Below are 23,393 nucleotides of genomic sequence, written 5' to 3' on the forward strand. Positions count from 1 at the left end.
CCTGTTTTTTGAAAATTAGTTTATAAACAGAAATATATATGTGTGTGTGCATAGACATATATATATAAAGAAAAGTTATAAAAGCAACACCGATATACTCATGACCCATCTAAGAAACACGAAGCTCATGCCCCCTCTAAATGTAAACCCCTCCTCCTGGCTGGTGTAGCTCAGTGGATTGAGCACTGGCCTGCAAACCAACGGTCACTGGTTTGATTCCCGATCAGGGCACATGCCTGGGTTGTGGGCCAGGTCCCTGGTAGGGGGCACATGAGAGGCAACCACACACTGAAGTTTCTCTTCCTCTCTTTCTCCCTCCCTTCCCCCCTCTCTAAAAAATAAATAAAATCTTTAAGAATAAATAAATGTAAATTCCTTCTTCCACGGATGTAACTGCTGCCCTAGGTTTCATGTTAACCATCCACTTGTTTTTCTTCGCAGTTTTACTTCCCATATATGTATCCCTAACAAATACACCGCTGAATCCTTTGTTTCTGAACTTTATGGAAATGCAATGACAAGGTATCTATATTTTTATTCAACACTATCATTTTCAGATAAAACAGTCTCAACGTGTCTGAGATGAATTCCTTTTCATCGGTGTATCTTAGTCCCACCGATTCACCACACCAACATTTCTTTATCTAGTCTATCATTAGTGGACATTTGTTGCTTTCTGTTCTTTACAAAATTGGTACAAAAATGATTGCAATGCTGCAATGAAAATTTCCCTGACAGGTGTGGTTGCAGGTGTCCAAGTTCCTCTAGACCAGTGTCTTTCTGGGATGGAGCTTCTGGCATTCCGGATGAACCTCTTCTTTCTGTCTTTTCACTGGGACACTGCAGGGCGCTGAGCCTCTGTGGCCCTCCCGCCTGCTGAATGCCTGTAGCACCTCAGTCATAGTGGCAGCCAAACCATCCAAATACAGGGTCCAGCACAAATAGTGCCCCTGTTTATTACAAAATCTTTTATGACAAATCATAAGCATGTAATTCTGTAACATAGCAATATCACACTCAAGCACACCCTGTGACATTTTGGGTGAAATGTTCGAATTAAAACTATGAATTATGGTACCCATATTATTACCCAACCAACCACCCTCAAGCAGGCCTTGCTTCTGCTGGACCCTGCATCTCCAAACATCTCTTAGGATGATGCCTGGAAGAGAACTATGTTTTCGTGGGTGATCTAGAGGTGGGGTTGTTGGGCCGCAGACTGTGTGAATGCTCGATTTTCACCTCCAGTGTGCACAGGATGGGGCAAAAGTGGGTTTACAGTTTGTATGGAAAACAGTACAATCATTAATAAATAACAGTATAAGAATAAACTCTGTGTTTTGCGTACTCACAACCGCAAACCCACTTTCTACCCATACTGTATACTGTACTGCTGAGATTCAGAGACAGTATGGGTTCCAATGTGAAAATCCAACATACATATAATTCATATTATATAGCACATTCATGTACTATATACTTATATATGTATATATATATAGCCCAAAATCCTCAAAAAGTCTTCACATATAATTCATGCTATTGTGTCAATAAATTACTCATGCTTTTACAAAAGGACCACATTTCACATTCTATTAAAAACTGAGTATTTTCTGTTACCTTCTCTGTAAAAAGTTTGGTTTTACATCTAAAATATGACTTCTGGTTAAACGCTATTTCTACAAGAACAGTTTACTTCATGTTCCTTAAAATGACATATTTCCCCTTAACATCTTTGCATACTTGTTGAAAGCTTTCAAGCATTCCAAGTATTCCGGGCTTTCACTCCTACATGAATCCTCTGATTCCAGTTGGCTCGAACCTGCTGATAAACACCTCCCCACACGTGCTGACGTATTAGCATTTCTGCCCTGCAAACTTGCTGATGTTTGTTAGGTTTGACTTGTAGATGCCGGCTTCTGCCCATGGAGAGTGCTGATGGGAGTTTTCTTCTTGTGTGTTTTCCTTTGATGTTTGGTGAGGGCTGACCTCTGGCTGAAGGTCTTTTTACATTCATGACACTCATAGGGCTTTTCCCCCGTGTGAATTCTCTGGTGTTTCGTGAGTGCCGACTTTTCATAGAACGTCTTCCCACATTCAGGACACTTGTAGGGTTTCTCTCCCGTATGAGTTCTCTGATGTACAACAAGGTTGGACTTCACGCAGAAAGATCTAGAGCATTCGTTACACTTGTAGGGTTTCTCTCCTGTGTGGGTCCTTTGATGCTGAGTAAGGTTCGATTTCACACAGAAGGTCTTCCCACACTCATGACATTTATACGGTTTCTCTCCTGTGTGAGTTCTCTGGTGCACCGTGAGGGCTGACTTCTGGCAGAAGGATTTTCCGCACTCGTTACATTCGTATGGCTTTTCTCCTGTGTGGGTTCTCTGATGCTCCGTGAGGTTGGACTTCACAAAGAAGGACTTCCCACATTCGTTACACTCATAGGGTTTTTTCCCCGTGTGCGTGCTCTGATGTTGAGTGAGGTCCGTTTTCTTGCGGAAGCCTTTTGCGCATTGGTTACAGTCATAGGTTTTCTTTCTTTTGGGAACGCTCTGATCTTGAGCGAGGTCTGACTTGCTACTTAAGGCCCTCCCACTCCCGCTGCCCTCATCGGTGCTCCTCCTCAAGTGCGTTCTCTGGTGCTGACAGAGTTTCGACGTCTCGCGGGAGGATTTCTCACACTTACCACCTTCGCAGCTTTTCTCTCCTCTGTTAATTCTCTGGGTCTGAGTGAGGAGTGACTTCTTTATGGCTTCCTCACCGTCATTACACTCACTGGGTTTTTCCGTTGTCTGACCTTCCTGATGTCGAGTGAGGCCTGACTTGTCATGGCAGGATTTCCCACGTGTATCACAGTGGTAGACTTTCTCTCCTGTGTGAGTCCTCTCATTCTGAGCGGGGCCTGACTTCTGCAAGGCTCCCTCGTTTTCATGAGAGTCATCAGGTTTCCCTCCTGTGTGCATTCTCTGATGCTCAGTAAGGTTCGACTTCTTGCAGGATTTCCCCGACTCATCATATTCATCAGGGTGTTTCTCCCTTCTGTGAGTTCTCTGAGGTGCACGTTTCGACTTCAGGCGTGAGGATTTCCCATTTTTACTGGATTCACGTGGCTTCTGTTCCCTCAGGGTCCTAAGACAAGCACTGAACTTGAACTTTTGCTTGAAGGCTGTTCTGTATTTATTACCTTCAGAAGGTTTCTCTCCCGTCTGAGTTCTCTTGTATGTAACAAAGGCTGTGTTTTTGTGAGAGGCTTTCCCACAATTATCGTATTGAAGGAGTTGCTCCAAAGCCAAATTCTTCTGATGCTGAACAAAGGCATCGTTCTGACTGTGGGATTTCTTCTTCTGATCATCCTCACAGGACTTGTTCGCTGTGTGAGTTTTATCATGCACAGTATCAAGGAATCCACATCCCTTGAAATCATCAGGCTTTTTTATCACATGGATTCTGTTACTGATAATTAATTCTGAAACACTTTTCAAGCTTGTGCCAAATGAGTCACGTCTGTGGGACATTTTTCTTGAAGGCATTGGGTTTGTGGCCATCCCTGAGGTTTTACTTCTTTCCTTAGTCAGTGTTTTGTTGTTGCTGAATGAAGCTTGCCTTGAATACTTATCTTCATTTTCTTGGCTTCTCTCTTTCCTGTTACTGGCTTTCTGGACTTCTAGAAATATTAAAAATTAACACACATTATAAATCTTAACACATTTCTTAAAAACTGGGGTTGTATACAAATGCCCCATGTTGAGCTGTTTCTCAGGTTTGAGACACAGTCTCCTGGGATGAGAGAACTCTGAAGCCAATATTTATTCTACTCTTTTGGTTTGGTAACATGAAAACAAAGACAAAAAAAGCACACACTATAGTAGAAAAATAGAGAGAAAGCTGAAAATTAACATGAATTACTTTGGCTAGTTACAAACATGACCTCAAAATAGGTAGAGAGCTTTTGAAATAAAGCACAAGGAATGGTGAACGGAGAACACAGGGTGTCAGGAAAATAGCTGATCCAAGGATGGAGGGCAGTCGGAGTGTGGGGTGAAGGTTAGGGATGCAGAATAGGGAGACAAGGAAGACCGAAGGGTGACCCAGGGAAGTGTCAGAGCGAAGATTAAGTGTGGGGGCTGACTTGAACCTTTTCCTCCTCTGCCTTAGATTCAGTCCCTGCAGTAGGGCCCTTCCTACCATCCGCATGCTTCCAAACTCTTCCTTCTCTTTTCCATTCTGCACACCAACTCACAATTAAACTTATGAAATCATTCATTTCCTCTGTTCTAACGGTCAGTCCCGTAGTTCTGGCTCCATCTCTCCATACAGCTGGGAAAGGGGAAAACAATGTCCAAAGAGAATGTTAAGATACGTGAGAGGACGAGCCATGCTTGCAACAGAATCCCGTGCACCTCTGTGCTCTGATTGTTGGTGCTGCCATCTGACCTATCAGAGTGAATCCAGAGTGATCTGTCTCAACTGGAAACTCTCCTCTCCCCACTTCCAGTCTGCCGACTTACTTTACCAACTGATTGTGCGCTGTCACAACACTAATTTTTCATTCCACTTTTATGTCATGTTTTCTTCCTCTCTGATCTGTGAGACCTCAGGTACCTGGCTGTTGGTCTTGATCCTAGGACCTCCACTAATTTTCATCTTAACATTTTGGGCCATGGGCAATTATGATTATCCTCTGCTATTCTCATTCTATGCCATAATAGCAATTGCATGCTTAAAAACGTATGACATTTCTGTAGCAGATAAATAGAAGCAGTGTACCAGGAAGGAAAACTTGATGTTGAATGTGTATACTAGTTTCATATGCCTAAATTCACAACACGAGTTCAGGTGATCACCCCAAAAGTCTACAGTATTGTCAGCTTCTGTGAGACCAAGGTGCTTATTTCCATAGGCTGTGCATTGCCAACCACAAACCCACTCTCATGTTCTCCACTGAGTCAGTGCACATCCTACCCTCAGCTCTACCCGGAACCGACACATCCGTCAGGGCAATGCTACTTTCCCGTTGTGTTTTTTTTAAACAAACACTTCATTGTTTTAAGTCCCATTTGTGGGAAATACTGCATGTAAATGCTGTCTATACACTATGTTCTAACACTCTTTCCTAAGCACTTCTACTCTCATGATCAAGCCTGATTTCCATTGCTTTGGGCAGTTTTTCCCCCTTCCTTTTGTATTATGTTTGGGATTTCAGCTGCCTCCAACCTACAGTAAATATGGAGTTGACTTTTTAAAAAAGTGTTTTGTTTCCTTGTGGCCTTTGGATACTTTTCAGGAGAAGAAGGGACAGTGCTGACTTCGCGCTTGCACAGGTGTACGGGAATTCACTCCTTCCTCCTAAGAATACTTTGCTCACGTGGCTCCTGGGACCCCGAGGTCTCCTGGCTCTCTCCCTTCTCCCTACATGCAGCGTGCTCCTGCTCAGTCTCCCGTGGGAGAATCCTGTCTTCCTGACCTTTGCGTGCAGTGCTTAAGGGTGTAGTTCTTGACCTCTCCTTTTACTTATCACCTCACTCAGAGTAGGATTCGGTCTTTACCAGGCCTGTAAAGTTTTGCCCCCGGCCAACTCTCTGCCATCTTTTGCTACATTTCCCTCAGTAAATCCTCTCTGTTCCCACTGACTTCCTTGCTGTTCCCTGACCACACCAAGCCCACCCCCATCTCAGAGACCGGGCACCTGCTGTCCCCTTGGAAACCTCTCAGATGCCCTGTGTCTCACCCCATCCCTTTATTCACAACTCCGCTCCATGTTCTTGTTGTTGCTGTTCAAATGTTCACCTCCTCAAAGAGGCCTTCCCTGACATCCCTTCTAAAATATCACTCCCCGTCACTCTCTCTCCCCTTCATCTATCTAGTTTTTCAGAGTGCTGAGTACCACCACCCCTGTTACGTGTTTCTCTGCTAACTGGGTCTGCTGATAGGAGCAGAGACTTTGCTTCTGTACCCCTTGTGTTAGGACGTCACTGGTACATAATAGGCACTTAATAAATAAATGTTCATTGAATAAAAAAATGTATACTTCAATGCATATCCCAGAGTGTTTAGCCCTGGAGGAAAGGTGAACAATGGCCATTACTGAGCAGAGAGGAAAACAAAGAGATAAAGGTCTAGGATGGGGAATGCAGCACATGGGTTCTACAAAAACCAAGCAAATCTCTATAAAGGCCAAATAGAAAATTAAGCCCTGGCTGGTGTAGCTCAGTGGATTGAGCATGGGCTGCAAACCAAAGCATCGCAGGTTCAATTCCCAGTCAGGGCACGTGCCTGGGTTGCAGGCCACGGCCCCCAGCAACCGCACATTGATGTTTCTCTCTCTCCCTCTCCCTCTCTCTCTCTCTCCCTCTCTCCCTCTCTCTTTCCCTCCCTTCCCTCTCTAAAAATAAATATATAACAAAAATCTAAAAAAAATTAAAAATTATGTGTGAAGGTGGTATTAGGAGGTTTAGTAACTAAGGTATGGTGATCATTGGTCTTCAGTCACGTCTAAGAGGCTGGAGCCTCTAGGAGAGATTTCTGAGATGCATTTCCAAGACCCCAGCCCCCGGATGGGGGGGCCCTTTGGGGTCCAGTTTCTGCCAGTCGCCTGTGTCTGACCTCGTTAACTCACCTGGGCAGCTCTGACTCGGGAATTTTCTCTGTGACACCCATGGTTCCTCTCCTTGCTCCAGCTTGGATATCAGCTCAGGTTTGGTAGCAGAGTGCCCTGTTGTGGGAAATGACATGAGACTTGGCCAGGTTGCTTAGGGCTCGGGCCCTTTAAAGAACCAGAAGGGAGAAGCTGCAGAAGCTGACAATGATGGCGCCCTCATCAGAAAAGCTGTTGCACTAGGGAGGGGAGAATACAATCTGTTCAAGTTCCCTAAAAAGAGCCCTGGCTGGCATAGCTCAGTAGATTGAGTGAGGACTGGGAACCAAAGTGTCCCAGGTTCGATTCCCAGCGAGGGTACATGCCTGGGTTGCAGGCCATGACCCCCAGCAACCACACATTGATGTTTCTCTCTCTCTCTGTCTGTCTCCCTGCCTTTCCCTCTAAAAATAAACAAATAAAATCTTTAATAAAAAAAAGTCCCCTAAAAAGGATCTTTGAATCCAAAATCTCAAGCTTGAAATTCAGAACACTGGACAATGGTTTGGTTCCTGAGATGATGGGACGTGCGTGCCATTGGGAGTGGCACGGGGGCTGTGCTTACCCAGGGACGCCAGGTGCCTGTAGTTCTCCAGCATCACATCCCTGTACAGGCGCCTCTGGGCAGAGTCCAGCAGCCGCCACTCCTCCTGGGTGAAGTCCACGGACACGTCCTCGAACAACACCGATCCCTGCAACAGCCCAACCCCGCTCAGTGCTCGGGACCAGATGGCGTGAGAAACAGAGACGGCACTAAGCCTACTGTGTTCGCTGCAAAGACTTTGCCAGGAAAAGTTACCAAGGAGGTCTGCGTACCTTCCTTCACGTTATACTTTGGGGGAGAAACAGAAATCACAACAGAAATACTCTGCCTCTGTATTCACTTATGGATTCATAAGACCATTGGAGCTCCTCTACCTGTCAAGAACTGTTCTAGTTTTGAAGGATGCTAAGGCAAATAAGACACAGGTCCTGCCCGGGCTGGTGTGGCTCAATCAATTGCGGGCCGGCCTGCATACTGAAAGGTCACCAGTTCGATTCTCTGACAGGGCACGTGCCTGGGTTGCGAGCCAGGTCCCCAGTTGGGGGCGTGCAAGAGGCAACCAATTGATGTTTTTCTCACATTGATGTTTCTCTTCCGCCCTTCTCCTCTCTCTGAAAGTAAATAACTAAATAAAATCTTTTTAAAATAAAGACACTAGTCCTGTTCTTAAGGCGTTTAGAGACTGATGAGGAGAATTTCTAAGACATAACAGACATAAACAGACACATGCAGTAGTGAATTACGGGAGCCGTGAAAACAATGTGTGGACAGTATTGAGTGAGATCTCAAAGGGAAGGAGGGTTAAATCTCTTTGTTTCTTCAGGTTATGCTTCCTTGAGGAGATAAAGATTCGATGGCACACCAACAGTGAGTTTTGTGTGAACGAGGGGTGACAGTCTGAGCCAAGATGTAGACACTCTACAAGGCACATTAAATTAAGGGAATCACAAGGAGTACAGAGGGAGGGAATGAGGTTGGGAGCTTGATGAGACATAGAGCAGTGGGCGCCATCTAGTGGTCGAACACGGGGAATTCTGGACTTTCTCCTGTAGACCAGCGCCCCCTAGCGCTTCAATCAGTAAGAGCTTCTGGGTATTTCTTACGAATTATACTGTACGTATATACGACTCTTCAAGCCATGCGCCGAAAGCAAAGCCTGACTTTCCTAAATTTTTTTAGATACAAAAGAAACATAAAGGGGCGTTCTCATACTTTATTTACATGACACACTTGAATTGATCGTGAGGTTCTCTGGGACAGACATCCCTTCCTGGGAGATTACCTCTGGGGACAATGGGGACAGATAAACAAACAGCATAATCAAGATTAAGCGAAATAATCAAGATCATGTGGAAGTGATGCTCTGGCAGCAGGGTGGCGGGTGTTTTAAGCAGTAGCTCTCAATCAGACATAATTTTGCCATCCACGGGGGATTTGTGTGGAGACATTGTTGGTGGTCACAACCGTGGGCGGGGTCCAGGGATGCTGCTAAACTCCCACAATGCATAGGACCGCCTCCCCAACAAAGAATTTTCTGGCCCAAAAAACATTGATAGTGTTGGAGTTAAGAAAGCCAGTTTTCAAGGGAAGTCAAAGAGGAGGTAACAGGCTATTGTAAGAGATGACTGACCACCTGTTTTAGTGACGAAAGGACTTAGAGGCGGGGGCTGACTCTGGATGGGACCAATCAGTGATCGGCTGTGGACTGACAGAGCAGGGAGCGTCTGTCCCAGCAACGGCAACAGCAGTGGGGCCTGTGCGGACGCCGTGGGCTGAGACGGACAAAACAGGAGCAGAGCAGATCGGGCAGAAGAGAGAGAGAGAAATCTTGGACACGTTGTACTGAAGGTGCCTGTGACACACACAGGATGAGATGTCGGGGTTGCAGCTGGAGCTCAGGAGAGAGGGGTAGGGTTAGGGCACGTTTTCGGAAGTCAGGAGTGGCTCGGTGGCAGCCGAAGCCTCCGGCCTAGAGAACCTGCTCACAAAGAACGTGGAGACCGAGGACGCAGAGCCTGGGGGACAGCAGCATAAGGACAGGGGGCCCCAGCGACTAAGAAGGAACGCGAGGCAGGAGTCAGCGGTTGGACCTGCAGCATCTGGAAGAGCTCTGGTCTCCAGTGGAGCTCAATCAGCAGCTGCCAAATAAGAGAAGAGTGTCTCAGAAGCCACTGGGGGCGACAATTTCGAGAATAAGTGACACTCCTCACTCGAGGCAACGAGCTAGGTGCACACACACACACACACACACACATTTGTCTCCTCTGCCTCTAAGACGACGGCAGGGGAAACATAACGACACTACTGTGTTTGTCGGAGCGGGGGGGGGGGGGGCGGGGGGCTGGGGAAGAGGGTGGCAGCCAGTGAGAAACGCTGACAAGCGTCTGAAGACGGAGAGGAGGCGGGAGAGAGTGGAAGCACTGTGCTCGCTCACCCCTTAGCACAAACAACACGGCGCACGCAGCCTCAGGTTCTGTGCAGAGCCTGGGGAGACCTCTCAGCTGCCCAGGGGCAGCCGGGACAGGGAGCCGGAGTGCGCACAGGCCTCAGAAGAGGGAGCACGAGTAACAGAAGGACGGCCACCTCCTTGGGCGGTCCCTTACTCCCACAGGAGTTAGTGGAGGGCTCACACTCAGGAGGCCGGGTCTCTTTAAAAAGCAGGGCACAGCCTCCAGGGGTCTGCACGAGCCTTGCAACCCAAGCGATAAGAAGCGTACTTTGCTCAGTGCTCTGATGTGGTCCCAGCTTTTCTTTTAAGGCAGGGGAAGGGGGGGCCCCTTGAGCTCGGACCCCCTCTGCACGGCCTACAGACAAGCCCGTCTGTGCACGTGTCCCAGCAATTCACACGGAAGACCCCGAGTCAGCCCTTTGTTCCAGGGAAATGCTGCCAAGGACACAGACCGCTGCGTTGCCAAGTAACACACATCGGCGATCTGAATTGATATAACGAGGTTTTTACCTTTCTGTTCACGCAGGAAAAAAAAGGGCTTAAATGTGGAAGGAAAAACAACAATCTGAAAAATAAGCCTCCAGCACAGCCTTGTAGGCTGTTAAATTAAATTTAATGTCAATAGTAAGCAACAGCCTAGAAGATAAAGACCAAAACAAGTAAACGGAAGACTTGAAAACAAGCTGGATTCTGCTACTGAAGAGAATAACGTGGAAGAATTCGAACTGGTGTCCCCAGTTGATGTAAGAGTCTTACTGCCATCAAATGAGAAACGTTGGCCATGAAAACATGTCCATAGATGCTGAATATTTTGTTGCTGAGTTATAAAAACAGCAAAGCAAAACTGTCAAGAGAAGGCTTGAAAACCAAATGACATAGGCGACAAAAATGAGCCAATCTCTCAACACATAGAAGAAAACCGTAGAAAAACAGAAATGTAAAAAATGAAAGAAAAGCAAAAAAAACGCAGGCGGCTGCTCGAGGCACTGACAGTGTGCTGGGGTCTGGGCGACAAGAGTGAAGATGCGGGGGCGGGGGTGGGGCGGGGGTGAGGAACTGTGAATACTCTGGAGCATGGAGCACACGAGTCTTCACCCTGAGGGGCCCATCCAATTGCCAAGCAGCCTGGAAAAAGAACAAATAGCCAGACACTGCCTGGTGAAAGATCTGAAACATGAAAATAAAGAAAAACTTGCAGAAAAGGAAAAAGAAAACAGGTCACTTACAAAATAAGCGAGAACCAAGCCGCCACACGACGCCTCCCCAGTCTCTCCAAACGCCGAGAGACCACAGAGACGGTCTTTTCTCGTCATGCTCTGAAGGAAAAGGACTTCAAACCCTAATCCTATAAGCAGTTGATCATTCATGTAACGGCAGAATAAAGGCACATGTAGACACCCAGACGCGGAAGGCATAAAACCACATGGTCATTCTGGGAAATGCCCAGGGGTGTCCATCAAAGCTCAGTAGAATCTGGGAGAGAAGGCGTGACCCGTGGAAATCGTGGAGGACAGAGAGAGGGGCCAGAGGACTGGTCCTGGCAGAGCCCAGGGGTGACTCCCAGGCTGCGGAGGGGAAGAAAGAGTGCATGAGGCTAGCGCAACAGGAAACTTTTCTTAAAAGTTACTTACAAAGCGTATGGAGGCAAAGTGTTGTATTTTGTTTTAAGATTATTTATTTATTTATTTTTAGAGAGGGAAGGGAGGGAGAAAGAGAGAGAGAGAGAAACATCGATGTGTGGTTGCTGGGGGCCGTGGCCTGCAACCCAGGCATGTGCCCTGGCTGGGAATCGAACCTGCGATGCTTTGGTTCGCAGCCCGTGCTCAATCCACTGAGCTATGCCAGCCAGGGAAAGTGTTATATTTTTTGACAAAGCTACCTGTTGTGGGAACTGAGCCTGAGAGTCCCCGAGAGTCTGGAAGAGGAGCCGCTGCAGCCATGGGCGGTGATGCTGCAGCAGGCGGGCCTCGCGGGTTCAACCACAGGCCGCCTGGAGCCGGGTGAGGCAGCCGGCCGTGGCAACAGAGACGGTCTCGTGCTCTGCGTGAGCCAGGACTGCCAGCCCGAGCGGTCAGCACCGGACACCCGGACCCCTCCTCCTGCCTGAGTAGGTGGCCAGACTTAGCATTATGCGAAGGGACATGGGCCAGTCGGAGAAAGACAAGTACCATCCGACTTCACTTACACGTGGAATCTAATGAACAAACTGAGCTAGCAAACAAAACAGAGATGGATTCATAGAGGCAGACAATAGACGGATGGCTGGCTGAGGGGTGGGGGGTCTGGAGGCTCTCTGAACACGGAGAAGGGACAAAGAAAAAATAAACTCAGACACAGGTAAGAGCACAGTGATTGCTAGAGGGAAAGGGGGGGTGGGGGGGAGAAGGAGGGGTCAAGGGGGCACATGGTGATCAAAGGAGACTTGACTTGGGGTGGTGAACAGTACAATATATAGATGATACATTATGGAATTATACGCCAGAAACCTGTATAATTTTATTATCTGATATCATCCCAATAAATTCAATAAAGAAAGAAAAGAAATACAAATAAAAACACAGGGCACTCAGTTAAATCTGAACTTCAGATAAGCAACAAATAAGTGTTTAGTACAAGAGTGTCCAGGGCAAGATAAACTTTGTATTATGGGCCCGTGTCTTATCTGGCAACCGTACGCCTAAGAGGTCTCCCATTTCAAGTTCTTGGCCACGTTGGAATAAAAGCAGATGATAAATTACCGCCAACAATGGGTGGAAAGCTTGCAGCGAATGCGGCCTCGAGGTCTCTCTCTGGCCAAATCTCTAATAATGTCTCCTTAGAACTATTCCAGCTGCCAGCTCTTGAAAAGCTACTCCTACCCTCCGTAAAAAGGGCATCACAGAAGTGCCCACCTCTCAGTGCTGTCAGATTATACGAGCTAATCCAGGTAAGGAAGTTAGCGGTGACTAGAACACAAGAAGCGGCCCTAAAGTGTAGGTAATATTCTAACTGACCAATTATTATTATTTTGTCACTTTGTCTTCAAACTTGGGACAGCAAAAATAACCAGAGGATGGATAATAAAATTTAAATAATTACAATCCAAGTACTAGAAAGTGCAATGTAATTGTTAACTGAAAATTCCCCACATAGTATTTATGATGTAAAAAATTTAGAAAATGATTGTCAGGGGGAGGTAGGTAGGTGGAGTTGGAAGAGGGTATAGGAGGGATAGATGGTCATGGAAATAATACAATAAAAAAGACAAAAAATGAAAAAAAAGAAAGACATTAGGTGACGTCCACAAAACCTGAGATGAGGGCGCAGTACACCTTATTTAATGATAACATAAAAACAACTCCTCAGTGGATTGAGCGCGGGCTGCGAACCAAAGCATCGCAGGTTCGATTCCCAGTCAGGGCACATGCCTGAGTTGCAGGCCACGGCCCCCAGAGACCGCACATTGATGTTTCTCTCTCTCTCTCTTTCTCCCTCCCTTCCCTCTCTAAAAATAAATAAATAAAATCTTTAAAAAATTTTAAAAAGATTAAAAAAAACAACTCCTGATGCTGATAGAAATATATGTTTATACCTGTGCTACACACATCAAAGGTAACCGATAATAGAAGAAGAAAACTTAGCTCTTTACAACCACTCGAAGAGGAAGAAACTAAAATAATAATGTGGGAAAAAGTCAGGAAGTGAAAAAAATGAAGAAAAACGATTGACGAGAGAGTGGAGTTACTAAAAACACAAAAGAACTCCTAGACTCCTGGAAAAAAATTGGTTAATAAGTAAACGACTCACCTTGAATGCATTCATTTTCTTCCACTCCTGGAAACATGCAGAAAACCACGCAGGCTGGGCTGGGGAGAGGAGCGGAGGAAGGACAACATGAGAACCGGGTCTGCCTTCAAGGCCCCCATGGCATGGTCACGCAGCCACACAGGGGGACAGTGTCCCTGACCCCTTAGCCTGGGGCTCACTACAAGGAGCTAAGAGAAACAGGCTTTCCACTGGGGAGAGTAAATATTTTTTCCCTGTTGGTTTCTTACAGTGGATAGCCTCTTCTGATCCCATAGCAGACCATGTATCAATAAACAAGGCCAAGTTCAACTAAGAAAGACGCGGTTAAACTAATCATAGCATAGCCAAGGTCAACATGCCACCCCTTTGCCCCATTATTGAACATGTTACATTCTGAATTTTTTGATGTCTGGTGTTTACTTTAAAATAACCCAGTGGAGGAAGGCGGAACGGGGGACATGTATGAGGGTCAGCGTGTGTGCATCAAGGCAGAGGGGACACAGATGAAATAAAATGATCCGTGTATTGAAAACTGCTGAAGTCATGGCAGGTATGTGGGAGCCATTACATTATCTTTGTTCCTTTAGTGTGTGTTGAATATTTCCAGTAAAAAATGTAAAAAATGATACAGCAAAAACCTCATAGAGATCTATTTACTTACTTTGCTCCTTATGTCTTTAACTCCATGAGGTTAAAGAATTCAAAGGAACAGGAATGAGTGTGCCGTAAGGAAATCTATTTTTCAGGAAAGGGATTTGCTCTCCTTTGGTTGCAGTGTCTCCAAAGGACTTTTTATGAAGAAACTCCTTTTGCCCTGGCTGGCATAGCTCAGTGGATTGAGCACGGGCTGCGAACCAAAGCATCGCAGGTTCGATTCCCAGTCAGGGTACATGCCTGGGTTGCAGGCCATGACCCCCAGCAACTGCACATTGATGTTTCCCTCTCTCTCTCTTCCTCCCTCCCTTCCCTCTCTGAAAATAAATAAATAAAAATCTCTTAAAAAAATAAGAAACTCCTTTTGACTCGTCATTGTGGACAAAACAGTGGCTTGGGATTCTAAATCGGGGGGCCTTGGTGCTCCTTTTGGTTCTGCCACTAACAAATACTGAAAACCAACATGATGATAATCCAGGTTTAATAACATCAGTGATACTGACGACAGCTGTATAGTGCTTACTATGTAACAGCATTGCGCTAAGTACCTTGCATACATCACCCCATTTATTCCTTAAAAGAATGCAAGATGTAGGCACTATTATCACTCCTTTTTTATAGAGGAAATTGAGGGGAGGAAGAGCTAGGCTTTGAACCCTGGCAGCCAGCTCCAGAAGCCTTGTACTCGGCCCCATGCTGAAGACTCCCTTCGGCCCAGTGTTGCTCACTTTGAAACCTAGGCAGGATTGTACAGCCCCTGAAAACCCTTCCTGCACTGCTCTGAAGGCAGGAACGGGGGTGGGGAGCATAACCCTACATTCCAGGCGTGGTGATGCTCGTGGCTTCAGGGCTGGGCCGAATCCCGGAAGAGAGACTGGAGCACTGATGTGGGGAGGAGTTTCTGGGGGCCTCCCTCCAGGACCATGTCCTCATCATCCCACCCACAGGACTTCCTCCTCCCTCAAAGCCCGCCCATTGCGCCCCCCCATCCTCAGTCCAGCTTACTTGCCCCTTTTGACAGCTGGCCCTCGCCTTCACTGACCAATGGTTCTGGACAGCCTGTGGTTTGGTGGTATGACTCGGGGCAGAATGATCAGGAATTGCTTCTGACCAAGCAAAGACGGAACCTGTGTGTGTCTCGGATCTCTGCCCTGCAGCTGTGGTCGCCGTATCTGGGGAGGGCGGGGGGTCTCCCAGGTGGGAGCCCTGTTCCTGGTGCGCCCACCGTCTTTCCTCGTAAGGGCTGTGTGGTCGGGAGAATTTGGACCTGGCTGGAGGGAGTACATTCAGATAACTGGAATCTCCCGCCCAGGTCCACCTGTGTCTTGGAGTTCACCATCCTCTACGACCCTTCTCTCAGTGTGGTCCCCAGACCAGCAGCAGCAGCAGCATCACCTGGGAACTTGATAGAAATGCAAACTCTGAGGCCCAACCCAGATCTGCTGAAGCGGAGAAACCAGGGGTGGGACCTGGCCAGCTGTCAGCGTTTAACTAGCTCTCCAGGTGATTCCAAGGCATGCTTGAGGACCCCTGCCAGAAAATGTGACCTGCGGGGCTGTACACTGCTGAGGGCACAGGGCAGAGAGACAATGGAAGAGTCTAGAAGCCTCAGGTACGCAGTAACCCGAGGGTTCTGAACAGATATCAAGAAATCTCCAAGAGCCCCTTGAGCTGACTCAGTCTGCATAGACTCCAGGTCCTTTCTTGCAGCTCCCAGGGACCGGCCACTCTGTTCAGGGCTATGAAGGCTGTCCTGCCGGGCCAAACCCTGCGTGGGACTCGGAAATAAAACTATTTGAGGTTGGCACCCCTGCTCCTTCAACTACTGGCCATGCGACTTCACCTCCAGGGTCTTGGCTTACTGCTTGGTTAAAACGGGATCACGAATACGGATTTTACAGGGCGGCCTTGAGAACAAACAATATACTTAATAAAGAGAACAGTGAGAAAGGCACCGGGCATTGCCCAGGGGCTCGGGGAACGTCAGCAGCGCCTGTGCGGAGTGAGCCACAGGTGCTGCCCGATTCAGTCCTCAGGTCCACCTTGAGCCAGGGTTGAGGAATACCTTCATCTTGCTGACGGAGAAACTGAGGCTTAGAAGCTGCATTTTGCCTACGGAGACTCAGTGGCTGGGCTAGAATTTGGGCCCTTCTCTCTCAGTTCACTCTCAGACTCTGAAACCAGCCTGCTGCGCTGCAGACCCGCCCCCTGCCCTTAGCCGGCAGGCGCGTAGTAACTGTTGCAAGAATTCATTCTCCTCTCCACTGGGTGTGGTGGATTCACTCGCTAATGAATGGTTGTCCAGGGCACCTGCAAACTCGAGGGGCTTCTGGAAACAGTCCTTTAACATTTGGATGCCTTTTCCGGGGGAACTTTATCCTGACCCAGAAATCCAGGTCCTTATCCCCCTCGTGGAGCCTGCTGGTCCGCAGCCCAGCTGCTCTGTCACTTGGCTTTCTCTAGGGGCAAAGGCGGAGCGGACTAGGGAGCGAGTGCTGGAGGGTCTCAGGCAGCACGGGACTCGCGCAGGTTGGAGCTTCCACCAGGTGTGGACCCAATCCTACCCGCAGACCTGACAACGCAACCCTCCAAAACTCGGTTCTCACCTGTAGTGCACATCCTCCGTGCAGGACCCGGTCACGGAGCCACGCGTACCCCGGGCGCCTCCACTGCTACCTGCCGCGCGAAGCCGGGGACCGGGGAGCGGGCAAACAATGAGGACGAACTGCACATGCGCAGAAGGAGCTGCGAGGGCTCCCGGCTCCCGGGAATCTGTCAAACTCAGGACTCCGTTTCCCATAAGTCTCCACGCCCCTCACCAAAGGGACGGTTGCTTGGGGCCCCGCCTGATTTGGTGAATTGGGTGGTTGGTGGTCCAACACCATCCCTACTTTTGTTGGGAGCCCTGGTTCCTCCATAACTCCCAGGGTCTGAACCTGGCTTCACCTACAACCCGCGACACTTTCGATTCAAAGTTACCTTGACAAGAACACACGTTAGGTCCACTGCACCTATGAAAACATAAAAACTTAACTACTAGCAAATATGGACCAGCGATATAGTAAAATACAGACCAGCAAGTTTTCTCCCAGGATCGCAAACATCTCCAAACTGGATTTCAAGAGCGATACACTGAAACTGCTGATAAAAGGGCAAGTACACATAAATCAAAGGGAGATTTGGCCCAAGGAGAGCGCTCCAAATTTCCTGTCCCAGCAATGCCCCTGTCAGCTAATGCTTTTATTAAAAGGGGAGCCCAGAAGTTCCATGTGTTGTTTTGATTTCTACATTGAACATCATGTGGTTAATCATTTTCTTACTCCTTTTACCTGTTCACTTTGAACATTTTCGAGTGTACGGAAACGTTACAGGAATGAGTCACGCTGAATGAACACCTACAGACTGTTTAGGTTCACCAGAGGTTAACATTTTGCCCCCTTTGCACTCTCTCCCTCTCTCTCCTCTCTTGCTATTGGAGAGTGCGTTTCGAACATACACTGTCACCCCTAAAATTAGCATATGTTTCCTAAGAACAAGGGTACTCTGTCACATAACCACAACACAATGATCAACTTCAAGAAACTGAACTCTGATGAAATGTTATCCGAGATGCCGGCTGCATCCAGATTCCGCCCGTTGTCACAGTGATGTCACTTACAACATGTTTTTGTCCAATCCAGGATCCAGCTCAGAGTCACTCATTACATCCTGTTGTGATGCCACTTGGACTGCTTTCATGTGGCTCCTCAGTCTTTGCCTTTTTTTTTTTTTTTTTTTTTTAGGACAGTGGTACTTTTGAAAAGGATGGGTTGGTTGTTCTAAAGAACATTCCTTTATTTGGGTTTGTGTGCTTGTTTGCTCATCATTAGACTCCGGTGGCCTATTTCTTGGCATAAGGGATGTTGTGTCTTAGTAAAATCACACCAGGTCAGTTTCATGCACACGATGTCACTGTATCACCTGTTTCTCTTACGTCGATGATAGTAAGAGGAAACATGTTCCATTCACAGCCGTTCAGTGTCTAGGACTCGAACAAAACCTGGGCAGAACTCACACGAGAGAAACTAGCACAGTCCACTCCAGGGGTGTCCAACCTTTTGGCGTCTCTGTGCCACACTGGAGGAATTGTCGTCTTGGGCCACACATTAAGTACATTGCGACATGTAATCACAAAGAAATCTCACAATGTTTTAAGTACATTTACGATGTTGCGTTGGGCCATAGCCACAGCCGTCCTGGGCTGCATGCGGCCCACGGGCCACGGGTTGGACAGCCCCGCTGCTGTGTGTGTGACATTAAAGATGTGGGCGGAGACGTGTACAGTTGTCCTCAACAGCCAGACTCAACGTCCTCTAACAAAATTCCAATCAGCATCTCAGTAAGTTGAGTGATGTGACTTCTTTCTCTTTCTTTGTTTTGTTTTACTTAACAGAACATATCGAAATCTCATCTGGGAGAACAACAACAAAAAACAAACCATAGTAAAACAGCCAGGACTTAGAAATCATAATATTTCTTATAACACATGAATAATGTATAATATTAATATTCAGAAGATTGCCTCTGGCTCCTGAGAAGAACAAGTACAAACTCGAGAGTACCTGAGATTCTGGAGTGTAATGAAGCGGGAATTTCCAAGTGGCGGGAGGGGAGAAAGCAGGTAAGCAGGAAACCTCGTTAGGAACCCAGAGGCGATGGGTGGGGAGGGGAAGAGTGTATCTCTCATTCATATGTGTTGTAATACATAAATTTGATATAGATTCTTGATGTAACATTTTCATAGTAAACCACCCAGTGCCTAGAGAAAACATAAAATAATTTTCTCATTTAGTCTCTGGGTATGGATGGCCAGCTGTCAAACCTTGAAAGAAACGACTGCCAAATTTTGCTCCAGAAAAATTTAAAACCTTACTTTCAGAAAAAAAAAATCAAGTAAAAAACACTTGGAAAATGTATTTGTTAAGTATGTGAAAGAAATGCTTTATTGACTTCATTTAATTATCTCTTACACATTTATAAAAAGATCACACTACCATAAAAATGATCAATGGATATGAAGGGGAAAGTAATAAAAGAAAAAATGCAAATGAGGAATAAATATGTGAAAGCAACCCATAAACTATGAATAAAAAATGCAAATGTTTTTTGGCCTATACCATTGGCAGAGATTATAAAGAAAAATGATATCCAGGGTGGGCATAAGTTTGGAAAGTGTTCATTTTCATAAATTTCTATTTGGAATATAATTTATAAAACAATTTGGAGGCCGCTCTACCAGGACTTAAAAGGAACAAACACTGAAATATAGCAATTCTATTAGTAGAAATATGACCTAAGAAAATAATTTTCCAAAGTTACATGTATAAGTAAGTACATTTCTCAGTTTATATTAACAGCAATATATTGTCAAAAATATAAATGTAAAAAAATGAAAAAGCAAAGACAATAGCTTGTAGGACTCTATAAGGTGGAGTATTAGGTAACCATTACAAATTATAATGCAGAGATACATTATTTGACATGGTGGGGATTTTATAATATATTTTCAAATAAAATGCAAGAATATAAGGCATTCATTTATTTTTTTTTTGTAAAAATCATACATGTTTCCTAAGGGTAAAAAAATCAAATGTGAAAACCAAATGCAAGAACAAAATTGGACCAAAAAACTTAAAAATTATTCTCGTGCATAACAATAGAGTATTCTATGCAAACATTTGGTTTCTGAAGACCTGGAAGAATTCAAAACCTGCACCATTCAATACTCATATCCCCACGGGAATAGGTGTATAATAGGAAAGGCACGTCCTTCGGTAGCATACCTGCTCCAGTGCTGCGTTTCTTATTTTCTCCACGTCAGCTCTGGTGTTGCATTCAGCGTTCTCCATGAAATTCACTGCGCACTGCATCATGGGATTTGTTGTAGTGTCTTTGTAGTGTAACATCCAATTTCCACTTCAAAGTAATTGGTCTTCATGAATTTTTAAGCCCCCTAAGAGCACTACCAATGAATGAATATCGGAATGAGACTGGTGTAGTAATTAAAATATATGAAATTTTAATAACAGTGAATGTTAAAGTAACTGCTGAAGCGACAAAAGTACTCTGAAGCATTAGTGACAGTTGCCTAACCAGGAACACTCACAGTCCTGGGCGTCACTGTCAAATGGGCGCATTTTAGCTCCTCTGCTAAAGTGACACAGCCAGACCTGGACGGCACAAACAGTTCACATTCAGGACTCTTCATTGCTGTAAGCTATGTGGTCCCTGATGGTTTTGGGAAAGTTGAGTAAACTTGTTGTGTTTCAAAAATTTGCGCCGAATACTAACAATATACATGATCTCAGATAAGCCATTTACTCATTCTACCCCAATTTTATTGATATTTTAAGAAAGGAGTAAAATTTAGGTTAACTTTCTTTTTTTTTAAGATTTTATTTATTTATTTTTAGAGAGGTAAGGGAGGGAGAAACAGAGAGAGAAACATCAATGTGCGGTTGCTGGGGGCCATGGCCTGCAACCCAGGCATGTGACCTGACTGGGAATCAAACCTGCGACACTTTGGTTCGCAGCCCGTGTTCAATCCCCTGAGCTATGCCAGCCAGGGCAGATTTAGGTTAACTTTCAAAGTTCTCTCCAGTACTACCTTTCAGTCATTCTATAACTAAGATGAACACTTTTCTTTACCTTGGCCAGAACTGAGGGGAAAATATCAGTCAGGCATGGATACACACACACAATATATATATATATATATATATATATATATATATATATATATATATATATATTATATAAATGAGTGAATCTGGAGAGAAGAGGCAGAAAATAGAGTTGGTGTGTAATTCAGATATAGGGTCCCCATGCTGCTGGTCCCCCACCACCTTCTGAGTAACAAGCTTGTAAAGCTCTTCTTTTTTACCACTTAATCCTCACAACAGAACCTTCATTTTTTGAGACTAAACTGCGAATTACATGGATTAAATAACTTCTTCAAGGTAAGATCGCATCTCAGTGGCAGGCTGGGGATTAGAACCCAGCAAGTTTGTCTCCCTAAACCGTACCAGCATGGATCATCATTATCCCGGTCTTATCAGGGACATTCCCCCGCCAAAAAAAAAGAATAGCAATAGAAATAGAAGTTATGAAAATGAAAAATTCTGAAGTTGAAAAGTCCCTTAACTGAAAAAAAAAAAAGAAGAAAAGTACCTTAACTGAAGTGAATATTTCACTACAAGAGCTCAACAGTAGATGTGAGTGGCAGAAGAAAGAATTTGGCAGAAAGCAAATGTTACAATATATCAATAGAAATCACCTACTCTGAAGAATAGCAAGAAAAGAATGAAAAAAATGAACAGAGCATCAAAGACTGGTGGAATACCATCAAACACACCCATGTATGCATAATAGAAGACTTAGAAGGAGAGGAGAGAAGAAAAAGAAAAATATCTGAAAAAGAATGACCAGAAAGATCCCAAATTTGGTGAAAAACAGTCACCTGCAAATACTAGAAGCTTAACAAATTCCACATTTTAAAAAATGCAGAGAATCCCACAACTACATATATCATTATGAAAATGTTGAATGCCAAAGACAGAGAAAATCTTGAAATCAGCTAGAGGAAAATGACATTTCATGTACAAGAACAACAATATAATTTACACCTGACTTTTCAGAAACAACTGAGTCCAGAAGCAATGAATTGATACTTTTGAAGTGCTGAAAGGGAAAAAAATCTGTCCTCCAAGACTCATATGTTATTTCCGGGAAGTATTCAGGCATTCTAGAGAATTTTTTCCCCTGAATCTAATTTTTTCTTTTATTCTGAGGCTTAGCTGTACTTACACATTTGTCTTAATTTTGATATTTTGATATCCAGTTTGGATTTTTCTAAATTATTCATGGACTTCCCATTTTACTACTTGTCTCTATCTGTTTGTTCTTCTGTTTATACTATCTACAGCATTCATACGCAGCAGCTCCACTTTATTTTTAAAGGTCCTTCCTGATCGTGTTTTATGGTAGCAATTTCTTACCCGTCAGCCTGAGCCTGGAGTAGCCATTGTGCGTGCCCTGTTAGGGTGCGGGCCGAGTAACAGGACACTATGCTAATGACATTTTTTCGTTAGAGGAGGAGATATCAAATCTTGGCTATTGTAAATAACGCTGCAATGAAGTTAGGGATACACACATTCTTTCTAGTGTCTCAGGCTGCTTTGGATGCATTCCCAGAGTGGAGTCAGAGAGGAAGGGGGTTGGGGACTGGCTGAGAAAGGTGAAGGGATTAAGCAAAGAAAAAAAAAAAACAAACAGAGACACAGACAACAGGATGGTGATTACCAGAGGGAAAGGGGGTGGGGGAAGGGAGAAGAGGGTCGAGGGGATGGATGGGGACGGAAGCAGACGTGACTTGGGTGGTGAATACACAGTGCGATGCACAGATGACGTGCTATAGAACTGTACACCTGAAACTTGTATCATTTTATTAACCAGTGCCACCCCAATAAATTCAATTTTAAAACGTCTTTTGGGAAACAAGGTCAATGATAAAAGTTAGTATTAGATGAACAAAAATAGAAAACATTGGTAGAACCCTGGGGTTGTTGGAATTGTGATAGCAATGATACACCCTTGTACATATGAAGGTTTAGAATACAAGTTGATAAGAATGTACTTGAGTTTTGTGCTTTAAATTGTGGCAAATATATAATTTGCTACCTCTTTTGAAAAAGCCTAATTCTAGGACCTTAAATATATTGTATTGATGTTCAAATTCACAAAAATCTATACCCAAGTTAGCAAATCACCCGTTACATTAACAAAGGGACACCATTCTCATTTGATGCAATAAATCCATGGGTGCGTCTACCACGGCTCTCTCCTTGTCAGTATTCAAGTAGCATTAAAACCAATGTACTGTATTTATATCTAACCTCATATTAACTCATTAAAATCTGTGGCTCAAAACTTGAAATTAAACCCCAAAAAACATTTTATCTATTGAGTGCAACACTGTTTTGAGCGTAAAAATTTTAATAGGTAATTCTTAGAGAAAACATTATTTTCAGCTCAAAGAAAAAATTATGCCAGTGCCTCATTATTTATAAAAGCCTGAATGTTGCTTTAAATTTTTTTTATTGCATTTTTTTAAAGATTTTATTTATTTATTTTTAGGGAGGGAAGGGAAGGAGATAGAGAGAGAGAGAGAGAGAGAGAGAGGGAGAGAGAGGGAGAGAAACATCAGTGTGCAGTTGCAGGGGGTTATGGCCTGCAACCTAGAAATGTACCCTGGCTGGCAATCGAACCTGGGACACTTTGGTTCC

At 45.0% G+C, this 23,393-nt stretch overlaps 1 protein-coding gene across 1 annotated transcript; it reads right to left on the bottom strand.

Annotated features, from left to right (window-relative positions):
- Positions 1 to 1,329: 1,329 nt before the first annotated feature.
- ZNF334 (zinc finger protein 334) lies at positions 1,330 to 19,979 on the bottom strand. Its single transcript, XM_036009464.1, has 3 exons — positions 19,893 to 19,979; positions 7,203 to 7,329; positions 1,330 to 3,667 (listed from the first exon to the last, which is right to left on the bottom strand). The coding sequence occupies exons 1-3, from the start codon at positions 19,977 to 19,979 to the stop codon at positions 1,893 to 1,895; spliced, it is 1,989 nt and encodes a 662-aa protein (XP_035865357.1). The 3' UTR covers positions 1,330 to 1,892.
- Positions 19,980 to 23,393: the final 3,414 nt, after the last annotated feature.

Source organism: Phyllostomus discolor, chromosome 9 (genome assembly GCF_004126475.2).
Source record: "Phyllostomus discolor isolate MPI-MPIP mPhyDis1 chromosome 9, mPhyDis1.pri.v3, whole genome shotgun sequence".
Lineage (NCBI taxonomy): Eukaryota > Metazoa > Chordata > Mammalia > Chiroptera > Phyllostomidae > Phyllostomus > Phyllostomus discolor.